The sequence below is a fragment of the Astatotilapia calliptera genome, chromosome 11, assembly GCF_964374335.1.
Source record: "Astatotilapia calliptera chromosome 11, fAstCal68.1, whole genome shotgun sequence".
NCBI classification, from domain to species: Eukaryota; Metazoa; Chordata; class Actinopteri; order Cichliformes; family Cichlidae; genus Astatotilapia; species Astatotilapia calliptera.
Genome location: NC_137432.1, coordinates 24,678,161 through 24,689,762, shown reverse-complemented (window position 1 = coordinate 24,689,762; position 11,602 = coordinate 24,678,161). Strand labels below are relative to the sequence as shown.

At 42.8% G+C, this 11,602-nt stretch overlaps 1 protein-coding gene across 7 annotated transcripts in view; it reads left to right on the top strand.

Moving 5' to 3' along the window:
* fam131bb (family with sequence similarity 131 member Bb) overlaps nucleotides 1–11,602 on the top strand; it is a 48,901-nt gene that overhangs the window by 12,002 nt on the left and 25,297 nt on the right. For 3 of the 7 annotated variants that reach the window (XM_080308372.1, XM_026185164.2, XM_026185163.2), the window contains exon 1: nucleotides 7,051–7,227. In XM_080308372.1, coding sequence (XP_080164498.1) covers nucleotides 7,200–7,227 — 28 coding nt within the window. In that variant the 5' untranslated portion in view covers nucleotides 7,051–7,199. Of the gene's footprint in view, nucleotides 1–11; nucleotides 62–1,618; nucleotides 1,689–7,023; nucleotides 7,228–11,602 lie in introns of those variants that run through there. The other 4 variants (XM_026185168.2, XM_026185166.2, XM_026185167.2 and 1 more) reach the window with 3 other exon arrangements.

Below are 11,602 nucleotides of genomic sequence, written 5' to 3'. Positions count from 1 at the left end.
CTCTGGATTCTTGCAGCATTCTTCATTCAATGACATCAACCCTGTTGCCTCTCCTTGTAAGGTCAGAGTGGGGGAACGAGGGAGCAAATGGGAGGGAGAGATAATGGGGCTAGAAGCTTGATTAGATGCAGGCACTGAAAGCAGTCAGCGGGTTTAAAGCGCTGTGAGGCACAGTGGCTGTAAAAAGTTGACCGCTTCTGCTTTTAAACAAGCTTATGAAAATATACAAAGCTGCATTTAGTGCCGCTCTTCTTACCTGCCTAGACTAGCACAGCTCAAGATCAGATTGTAAAGGCATTATTTGTATTGGTTGCCAAGTGGGCTGCCACATCATTGTTTGCTTTGCAGCAAGACCGTAAACGTGGAAAGTCTCTGTGCGCATGATTAGTAAACTCGATTATAGATACCAACTGCATTTTATCTGTCCCTGTAATCAGGATGTGCAACCTGGTGTTAAAGTGACACCTCCCATCCTGTAGCTCAGCCACGTCAATGACATAATGCTCTTTTGTTTCTCACCAACATCCAACTCACATTGTTCACACAGCCTACCTGGTGTGAGTCATATATCACCTCTTCACGTGTAGTCATTTTTCTGTTTTATTAAGTAAGTCTTTTTTAATGTTTCATTTCAGTTAGATGGAGACACTAAAAATAACAGAGCATGCTCTCAGTTCTCACAGCAGTCACACTTTGTTCTTGTTTAGGGCTAAAATGATAAGTAGATTAACTGATTAACAACTGGTTATTTTAAGAACTTGATGGTCGTGTTTTAGCTTCTAGTACTGGCAACTTGCTTATTTTATTTGGTCATACAAAACCAGAAATTCCACGATTTTACTTGTTTCATTTTTTAAAATGATTTCCTTACACGTTAGAGGGCAAACATAACTGAGCGATCAAGTCTTCTGAAGACATGGTAGTGTGTAAACATTAGTCTTCACAATTAAAAGTCAAATGAAAAGTCCCATCCTGTGTATTTCAACATATAAACAAGGGGGAAAGCTGCAAACAGAATGTTTATTTTGTGCTTTTAGCATGATTAATGTTGGAGCCTGAATGTTGGATTAACCTTTTAAAAAGCAAATGTGTATCACATGAAAACCATGTGAGTCATCTTTATTTGTACACACATATATTAATCGTCTCATTGCACATTCTCATCGCTGCTGCCAACTCACAGATCGTCATATGATGTTCAGGTTGAGACAGGACAGAGTTGCACTTCAGTCTGATTGTGAAACCGTAAGCAGAGCTCTCTGCTCAGTTCCGTTACCTCTGCAGCGGCGCTTGTGTAACCTGTTGCTGCCTGATTCATGTCTGTGAACTACAGGGTGTGGTCTGTGGGGTCTTTGATAGCCTATTGTCCGGCGAGGAATGTTTCCAGTCTCTCCACATTTCCAGTGGGACAAAAATATGTTGAATTTCCACCCAGAGGTTTCCACAGAGAATGAATATGCACCCCATCCAGGGTGGGGGCTTTTAGGCAGATGACAAATGTTTGTGTGTTGTTCCAAATTTCCTCCACTCTCTTGTGACTGTTTTTGACGGGTGAAGGGTTTAAGCTAAATGACACATGTTTAATGCTCTTCTCCTCCTTTGTTTTTTTTTAAACCAGGTGGTGCCTTGGTGACTGAAGTTTGGATCAGGCAGTGAGAAGGCAGCTCCAGGGTCCAATGAGTGTGAAGGTAAGGCAAAAAACAGGAGGCTGTTGGAATCAGAGCCAGACAGACTGGAATGTGGCCAAGCCTTGGAATGAACAGTTCCTCCACCCCTCCCTCGCTAAAGTGCCATATCCCCCCCCCCTCCCCCCTCTCTATAATGCTGCATTTTTTTCACCACTTTACTTCTCCAATTGCTTCATTTCTCAGGCTGTCCTCCTTACGCTGCAATTTTCTTTCCTTTCTTTCTTTTTTTAAATTTTACTTCTCTCTGTCCACCACATACTGTGCGTGAATCAGTACTTAGTACGTAATACCTCAGTGCTTATGATTAAAATCCTAATAATTTCCTGTCCATACAGAGGCATGGTCGCTCCATCTCGCTCGCTCTCTCTCTCTCTCTCTCTCTCTCTCTCCCCCCCTCTCTCTCTTTTAATAATTTCTTGAGAATGTGGGAAACCATTTGTATGCAAGGCGATTGAAATGTTTTTAACTTTGAACTGCTCATCCAGAATAAATTAAATGATCCATAAAAACTTATCTTGTACATAAATGCATCTTTACCTTTTTAATTTTGTGCCCTTGCTTTTTTAACATTAATAAGGTAATTAGGTAACATTTAATCCAACTCAGGTTATCCAGTGACCCCTTTAAAGAACTTGTAAGAAATAAGGCTAACTTCCACTTTTAAATTCAGCAAACAGTGGTTTCAGCTGCTTTTCATGGCTACTGCACCACATTAAGAATCGGTAAGCCCTGTATCCTCAAAGCAAGAAGGTCCTGGGTTTGAATCCAGGCTGCATTTTTCTCTGTGGAGTTTGCATGTTTTCCTGTTATCTCTGGGTACTCCAGTTCCTCCCACAGTCCAAAGACATGCATGTTAGGTTAACTGGTGATTGTAAATTGACTGTGTTTGTGAATGCAAAACTGAATGGTTGTCTGTCTTTCTGTGTTATTGCTGCAAGCGACTGACGTCCTGTCAAGGCTGTACCCCACGTCTCTATGGTCTCTATGATATGGCCTGCAGCACCTCCACGACCCTGAATTGGATAAGTGGAAGAGAGTGAATGGTTCTGTTATAACTAAGATAAGATAAGGCACAAGTTACCCAGTATACTCACTATCAGCTTCAGCATTAGAGTAATGCATGCATTCTTCACCTTCTATACAATCAGTTGCCAGTTTATTGAACAGATAGCTAAACACTAATACAGACCAAGATAATTATCCTGCAAATAAATGTCAGCAAAGGTTCTACAGATGTTGTGTTTACTTTGTTTATCAGGTTGCCAGCCTGAAAGCAGGCTAAATAAATTTAGACTGGAGTGTGAGAAAAAGCCGATGAAGAATCTTTCATGTGAAAATCCAGTATAAACACAAAGTGTAGCCTGCAATAGATATGCAAAGCAAACGGCATGCACATAAATCTGCAAAGCATAAATTCCAGGTGCACATCAGCCAAGATGAGAACCTGCATATTTGTGGCAAAACATGTCCTCGTCACTCAGCACTGAGAGGAAAAGTCTCTTCGCTGCCAAACTGGCTTCCAATCAAAGCCAGGGTTAGACTGCAGTGTTCTAATCCCCCCAGCAGGTGTCAGACTGATATTCATTACTGTGCTGCACACAGCCCAGAATCAAATGGCTTGAGGTTAGAAGATTCCCCCACGTTCTCTGACAGCAAGCAAATCGGCTCGAGCTAGAGATGTGTAAAAGACAGAGGTGTGTAAGGTGGAAACCCGCAAATTCAGACGTGACTCTTAGAGATGCTGAGAAGCTGAAGGAAACGAGCTGAACGCAGAAACATATCTAAGGACGAACATGCTGCATGGTGGTCTAGACGAGGAGGGCTGGAGCGAGAGAGAATGTAGGGTAATTGCGGGAGAAGAGGAAAGAGAATTGTAAATAATAGAGGAGAGTTGGGAACTCCTCGTACGCAAGGTTTTGCCTGGTGTAACGGCTGCATAAACACATATACGCACAAGTCATGCACAGAGAGACTCTATACCACCCACACACAAATATAAAACAGCCCAAAAATATGTGTGCTGAAGAATCCAAGCTAGAAACTGTGGCTCAGTGCGCCAGCTAATAATACACATAAACTCTATTCTCCCACTGGCTAAAACAAAGCTAATGACATAAACTCGGTCATTAGAGAATGTCTTATCAGAGACTGCCTCTTCTCATAACAACATTTATATTGCTCCCTTGTTCCCACCCACCTCCTACACCCCTTGCCTCCTCAAAAACAAACAATTTAGTAATTCCCTCCCTTTTTTTTTTCATTCCCCCTTCATCTTCTTTTCTCTCCTTGCCTTTCGCATCAGTTCTCTTTCGCCAGTTTCAGCCAGATGCCACCCCTCCTCTCATCCCCTTTCTCCTTATGGCTAACGTAGCGAAGGCAAGTGTGTAACATGTGGTTCCAATTAACACATATAATGACACACTCTAGCAGTTTGATTCATCACAAAAAAGCCAGACAAAACAGTAGACAGTCACCGACTAAAGGTGGCAGAGGGTGGAGAAAAAAGGGCCTTTCTCAAAGGAGTTTAACCAGTCTGAGCTAGTTTTTAATACTACCTTTAGAAAGACTGGAGCAGGCATTCCTGTGCATCAGCCAGAACGCCTTTAGATTGTCTGAACAAGACAGTATTGAAGCTGGTATTCATTATCCTTGAGGTGTAACCTACATAGCAGCCAGGAGCTGATAGACAGATAGTGACAGGTACATGAAAATCATTGATTACAGAAATTATCTGGGTGTGAGTCCCCAAGGCAACATTAAACAGGAGCCACTGCATCTAAATTCAATGCAGCATCATCACCCGAGATAAGAAAACAAGAGATGCGGTGACAGGAACATGATAGAAGTCGTCCGTGTCATGTGTTGCGAGGCCGTTTTACGTCACGGTATCTTTTTTTTTGTAGTCTCTGCGTGTGAGAGAATAAGTAATGAGACGGCGACGACGATGAGAGGCAGTCACATTTGTGAGTGGCCTATGCATCATGCGTGAGATTAGTGTCAGGAATTTCCTCCATCTATGGCTGACCTTGTCTCACATTGCTAGGCGGTATCATAGATCACCATATTGTCACAGACTGCCTGAAAAGGCTGCTGCTAAAATTATTTTCCATTATTGATTAATGTGAAAATATTATCCTCGGTTAATCTTTGCTCTACAAACAAAAAGAAAAAGAAAGCAGTGAGAAATGTGTTATGATATCTTCTTTTGTTCAGCTGAAAACAACAACAGGAATAATTTGTTATGTGAGAGATTTAAAAGCGGCGTCTCATGAACTGGGATTGTGGGTTCTACGTCTCTTTAACGGTTAATCGATTTTCAAAATAGTCAATCAATTAACCCTTATAGAAGCACAATGTACAAAGTGTTGTAGGAGAAAAGGAGTATAAAACAGGAATCCTATTGACAGGGAAATGCAGGTAAAGCAGGATAGATACGCCTAGATTAGCTGAGGATTTTAGAGACTTCCACTGACTGACATGCAGTGATGGGCAGATGGAGTGAGAACTGAGACAGAGATTTAAAACAACAGCGTCAGCTGCAAACAGGGTTAGAGGGTTCAGGTTCATGTTATAGAAGTGAAGCTGACCCCTGCAGAAACCCCTGTGGGAGTTGACAAACAGAGCTAATACACATGGAAATCCAGAGTGCAGGGATTGGCTGGATTATGTATGATTTCTAATGTCTGGCACCCCCCCCCCCCCTTTTTTTTTTTTTTGCAGCATCACAACCATGACTGTATATTTCCAAGTGACCGTCATTTTCTTTCATCCATTCTGGAGTGCTAATTTTTATTTCACACAGCATCCTCTCCACACCTCTCCCGCACATGACTCCACTGTTCTCTGCCTGCCTTGCTTCTCATCACTCCCTCCATCTGCGCCTTTTTTCCTGCTTTCTGTTCTTCCTTCCATCCATCTGCCCAGCTCTTTTCCCTCTCTCACTCTCTCTCTCTGCTCTTTACCCAGAGAGTTCAAAGTCAACAAAGAAATGACCACAAATAAACCTGTCTCCAGACTGCTTAGAAACAGCACACATCAAAGTAAAAATAAATGCACGATTTCATAGAAAAACCGATGAGAGGAAAGGTTTTGGTATGATGGCGTTATAGATATAGTAGACGGAGGGTGCAGAAGTCATAATGATAATTGTTTTGGTTTATAACGAGGTCTTCTTTGAGCGCTAAGTTTAGTTTAGGGAGGAGTGATGTAGGGCTTTTAGGGAAGGGCCAAAAGGCACATGCTGTGAAGAAACTGTGAAACAGGTTGTGTCACAATAACCATTTTATCTCGATTATCTTCTTTTCACCCTCTTTAGAAAGCAAAACTGTAGCTGAACGTAAAACGTGATTAATTACACAGACTTAATGGAAAGAGGCACAGGTCTAATGAGAGACGCAGAAAGAGCTGTAGATTAAGGAGACAGGTGTTTGTTTTTGCTTTTTTTTTTTACCAGAATAGAGAAGTGTAGCAGGCAAGGTGAAAAGGGGATAAAAAAAAAGGCAAAAAAGGGGGAATGTAATCCTTAGTGAACAGAAGAAATAGGCGCAGAGATGACTGTGGGCGGATCAATAGTGAGGGATGACAGAGGGAGGAGGTGGAGACTCAGCAGCAGTTTGACTGTGAAGGAAAACCCTCTGCTGCTTTTTTCCTCTCTCCTCAGGATTGTTTCATGTTGGTGTATGAGAATGTTTTTTGAGCGATGAGTGTTGGGGAGGTTGGGGAGAGGGGGGTGCAAAGAGGGAGGAGGTGTTGGGTGATTGAGAGGGAGATGGCGAGGGGAGGAGAGGAGCGAGGAAACCGCTGCAGTGCATTGTTAGGCTGAACGCACACGGGAGAGGGAGACAGAGAGAGAATCCCCCATTTTAGCTCAACAATATTACAGCAGTGCAGTGATATCTACAACAATGGCAGACCGACACTCTCAGCACAGCTATTGATCTTAGTGATGGCACGTCACTGCACACATACTCAGTCCAATTGTTGTTTGACCTGTCTTTAAACGACTGCATGTGGTGGATATTCAGATATTTTGTCATCGTCACACTCTTTAGGTTAAATTATTTGCGTGAAAAGTCAGAACTCCTGCCACTTAAATTAAACATTAAAAATCAAATGTTACAGGTAATAAAATATGTTGATATCCTTATTATTGATAACTATAATAAAAAAATATATGATACATGTTTTGAAATAATTACAGTAATGCATCACATCTTTATTTAGTCCTAATCTTTTCCCCTCAGGCATACTGACTTACTAACCGGATCTCTTCTAAGACACTGCACTGGAGAGAGAGCAGCAGGGAGAGAGAGAGGGAGAGAGAGGGGGTGAGGGAGAGAGAGTGATCGAGCAAGCGCAGGAGGGAGAGAGAAAAAGAGACGGCAGCGGAGAAGCGAGAGAAAAGAAGCCAGAGCTGAGAGAAAGAGAGAGTCGCAGGAGGAAGGAGAAGGAGAATGCGCCGTGTCTGGGTAACACTTTTACGCTTGTGTCCAGGGCCTTTGTGAATACACCATGGGGTGCATCGGCTCCAGGAGACTGAGTAAGCTCCACTTCTCTTACTGCGGGCTAGAGGGAGGTTGGGGTGAGGGGTGCAGGGGTGCAGCGGAGATGCTGGAGGATGCGGGTCCATACAGGAGCAAAGGGTTTGTGTAGACTAGGAGCAGTCTTTGTATGTGTTTGTGCACGGGAGCTGCTTGCCTCTGTTTCTGTGCAGTCTCAAGGCAAGCTCTGGACGTGTGGTCACAGAGGCAGTATGCACAGTATACCGCCTAGATGTCAAAAGCAATATGTGTTAAAATGTGCTACTGTGTGTGTGGCTGCACCCCCCACCTCCTTGCTCCCCTTCTTCCCTCCTCCCATCCCATGATTTATGATGCTGTTTGGCAGTATGTATATGTGTGAGTAGGAGGCAGAGGGATGGAGAGGAGAGAGAGAGAGAGAGGCGGGAGAGGGAAGCGCGGTGCTTATTTATAGGGAGACATAGCTTGGAGAAAGAGAGAAGGGATAATGCCATTGTTTGGGACATTTGCACAGTTTATTGTTATTTGCATGAATAATAGGCATAGAGTGGAAGGGGATAACGAGAGAGCAGGAAGAATGCAGGCGGGGAGGAGAAGAGATGGGCGGATGGCGAGGGAGAGAGGGGGAGAGGGAGGGGCAAATGCATAGGCGAGGGTGTGTGGCAGTGATGGGAGTTTTCAGGTGAGGATAGTCCTGGATAAACCCGTAGCTGTCGTGTTGACAGCGCCGGCACTGGGGAAAAAAAACAAAAAGCTCGGGTAAACAATCACTTGTTTGCTTAAATGTATTCGGGTATGTTGCAGTGCACGCTTACACGTCCTAGTGTGTAGCATCAATCACGTGCCGAGGTAAAAATAAACACAGACTTTCTTTGCTGTTAAATATTCATGTCTCACTTAGCACATCCAGCTCTTAAACATATTTATGGCACAGCATGGGTCTGGACACGGTGGTCACTCACTCTTCTAAAACACTCAAGCACAGCCTTTACTGGGCTACCAGAACCCTGTTGCAAACAGGGTCCATGCTGCGCCTTTCCCAGGCCCCCCCTTTTTTTTTAAAACTAAATGTAAATTCTTCTTAAAAATATCTAGAATATGCAAAAAAGAGTACAAGATGACACAGTTAAGAAGGCAGGTGTGAACTGAATACAGCAGAAACAGCAAATCCAGCAGCTCTGGCTGTTTTTTCTTGACACAGTGTGTAGCAGGAGAAGAGACTGGGATCCTATTTCAAAACTCACATCAAGACAGAAGACCCTACAAGCCTCCAGATGTTGGAAATAATGTGACTGAAATAGGCAGAAAGCTTTGAAAAGGTGCCCCATTAATCTAATGGTGAGTCACCTGTATACTGATGCTCGTTTTTATACATGCGATCATGGAAGCTTAGGAATTTAATAAGGGAGCTCTAGTAATTGCAATTATGTTTTCGAGTCAGGGATAAGCAATAAAGATAAGGGAGAATATGTTTTTAGACCAGCAGCCCAGAGCAGTAGAGATTGTAGATCCACTAAAAGGAATATTTCCCTTCAGTTTGCAAGTGTTATCTTAAGCTGTGTGCACTATAATCTAACACAAATGCGTAAACAAACAGTAGTTAAGAGAAGGAAGCCTGGGCATTTTCAAGCAGCTTGTGTGACTCGGTCTGATTTCCTTGTAAGTAACAGAATCAGCAGCAGTGCTGCCCATCCAAAGGCGGGGTTGTGTTTATCCTGGGTGAGAATGGCTTCAGTGTGTGCTATTGATCGACCAGCTCAACTGCAGTGCACGCTGCCAAACAGAGATCAACAGGAGGAGCAGCAGGCAAAAGGAGTGGATCTGTCTCTGCACGGGAGTAGCCCTGATGTATCTGTCTCCCTTCTATCTCTCCCAGCTCCATCATATCTGGGAGTGCACTCTGTGGCCAGGCTCTGATATCAGTTTGTACTATTGTTCGATTCTTCTCACAAACGATACGGCTGTGCCCAGCCTTTGATATAGTATACTGCATAGTATCCCTCAGGAAATAGTTCTATATTGATTCTGTATTTTTTATATTAGAAATGTGAACCAAAAGCTTTATTTGCCCCTTATTTTACTCTAAAGGTGTCGGGTGTCAGGTTAAACGGAAAGATCTCATCCGAAAGACTCAATAACTGATACACGTAGGCAAAAATGAACTACAAATTTTTAAGGCTGTGCAAATATTTTATTTGTTTGCTTGTTATTTTGCCAGGCAAAGGTTTGGCTTATAGCCTTATCGACCTAATTGCATACAAGTACAGTAGGCTCGCTACAGTATATGATAGTGGTTGCTTTGTGTTACTGATTGTTACCGAGTCAAGCGAAGACAGACGTACAGACAGCAGATAAACTGTCTGCATCCATCCATCACCACTTCAGAGGGTAAAAGGCCTTGAGATGCAGCAGATGGGAGATGCGCATTCTTCTTAACCTCGTCAGTGACAAAAGGCACTACATTCTATGACAAAATTAGAGTTTAATTGCATCTTTAAGAGCAACTTCCCGCAGAAAAGCCAGTGTCAGTGTAAAACTGTCACAGCCCCACGATGCCGATCATATTTCTCAATGTAATGCAGATAATCTAATCAGTAATAACTGTGGCAAAAGCTACACTTGAGCTAATTTTCCTGTGTCCACTTACCAGGCAGCACTATACCTGCAACTCCTTGAAGCATTAATCACTATAATTTAGGGCATTGTGTGCTTTGTGACTGTAACTGCTGTAGTTCATCCTGCTGTGGTGAAATTATAGATATGAATGTGGGACATTGTGATGACTTTCACCTGTTTGTGCAGCCCTTTATCTAGACTCGTCACTACCAGTTAGCTGACACACTATTTGCTGATTCAATAAGCAGTAAGAGCCAGTTCTAGTATGAGTGTGAGTGAGTGTTTGTGGTTGTTTACTTGCTTAAGGCTGGGCATCGATTCACAACGCTTTTCTGGGCCTGAGGTGACTGAAATGCGTTTGTAAGAAAGAGTATTGCATGTGTAAAAGGAGGATGTTTTGTTTATGATTTGTTCTTTCATTTTATTTTTTTTATCAACATCCTATTAAATAAAACTAATTAATTGTAGAAAATCATGTTTACATTTAGTAACATATTATTAAAAAAGTAGAATGTTGGATTTCAGCCCATTCAGTTTTCAGAAGTTTTGGTGTCTTTGCGCCTCCATGGTACTGCATGTGTTTGTGTATGGAGCCCCAGTTTACCTGCGTCTTGTGGTGTAGCGGTCTTACTGAATTTTTTATGTTTTGTGTGGGTGTGAAAGCGCCATGTGCACCAATGTTACTTCAGCGCTTTCTTCCATTGCTCTGTTTCTGCTGCGTTACAGCGAGGGATTCCCTGCCATTAAATTTAAAACCGAACACCCCTGCTACACCATGCCTTTACACACACACACACACACACACACACACACACACACACACACACACACACACACACACACACACACACACACACACACACACACAACAACTGACACCATGTCCCGTATTTGCCAGTTAGCAGTCTGCCTGTAAACTAGCAAATCTGGCAGAGGTAGAGTCTGATTGATTGGCTAGAATAGGATAGAAAAGCCTTGCGCTCAGGAGCATATTCAAGGTGAATGACTCAGTGATGTAGTACTCAGAGACACCTGGTGAGACCCGATGACCATTGTGTGCGTGCAATGGTATGTGTGCTCAAAGAGTATTCTTATGTTCAAGGATTCTAATGTAACAAATATAACACAGGGTCTTAACCTGAAGGTGTATGTGTGTGTGTGTGTGTGTGTGTGTGTGAGCGCCTCTTTGTCACTTCTCTGATGTGCGCTATTATAATTTGCCTTGTTACCAATACCAGGTTACAAACCTGGATGATTATAGGTATAACATTGTATATTGTATATGTGCATGCAAATGTGAGCTTGTGTGTATGTGGCAGATCAGAAATAAGAGGCCTGTGTGTGGGCACATGATGGCAGGCGATTCTATAAACAATGTGACTCAGCCGCAGAGTGAGTTATGAAATTGAAATATAATGCTGTGAAGGAGAAAATTCATCCCTACAGTTTGATCTCTTAGTGTGTGTGTGCTGTGTGTGAGAAAGAATGAATATATGTGCGTTTGTGGATGCGCTCGGCATTAGTGTGCGACCGGCACAGATTGTCTCTGTGTTATCTGCAGCTACTAACCACTTCAGTGCTGATAAAAAAGGCCATGTTCTCACAGATGGGAAGTCTCCTTTGAATATCAAAGAGCAAGGAAAACAAAGATTTCCTGCATACAAAGTACACGAGCTGCCTCATACTTTAATGATTTCTTCTCTTTCTACAGGTTTCCATCCATTTATCTAAACAGAACTGGATAACAGCATTTCCTCCTTTTCAGGTCTAATTGTTCAT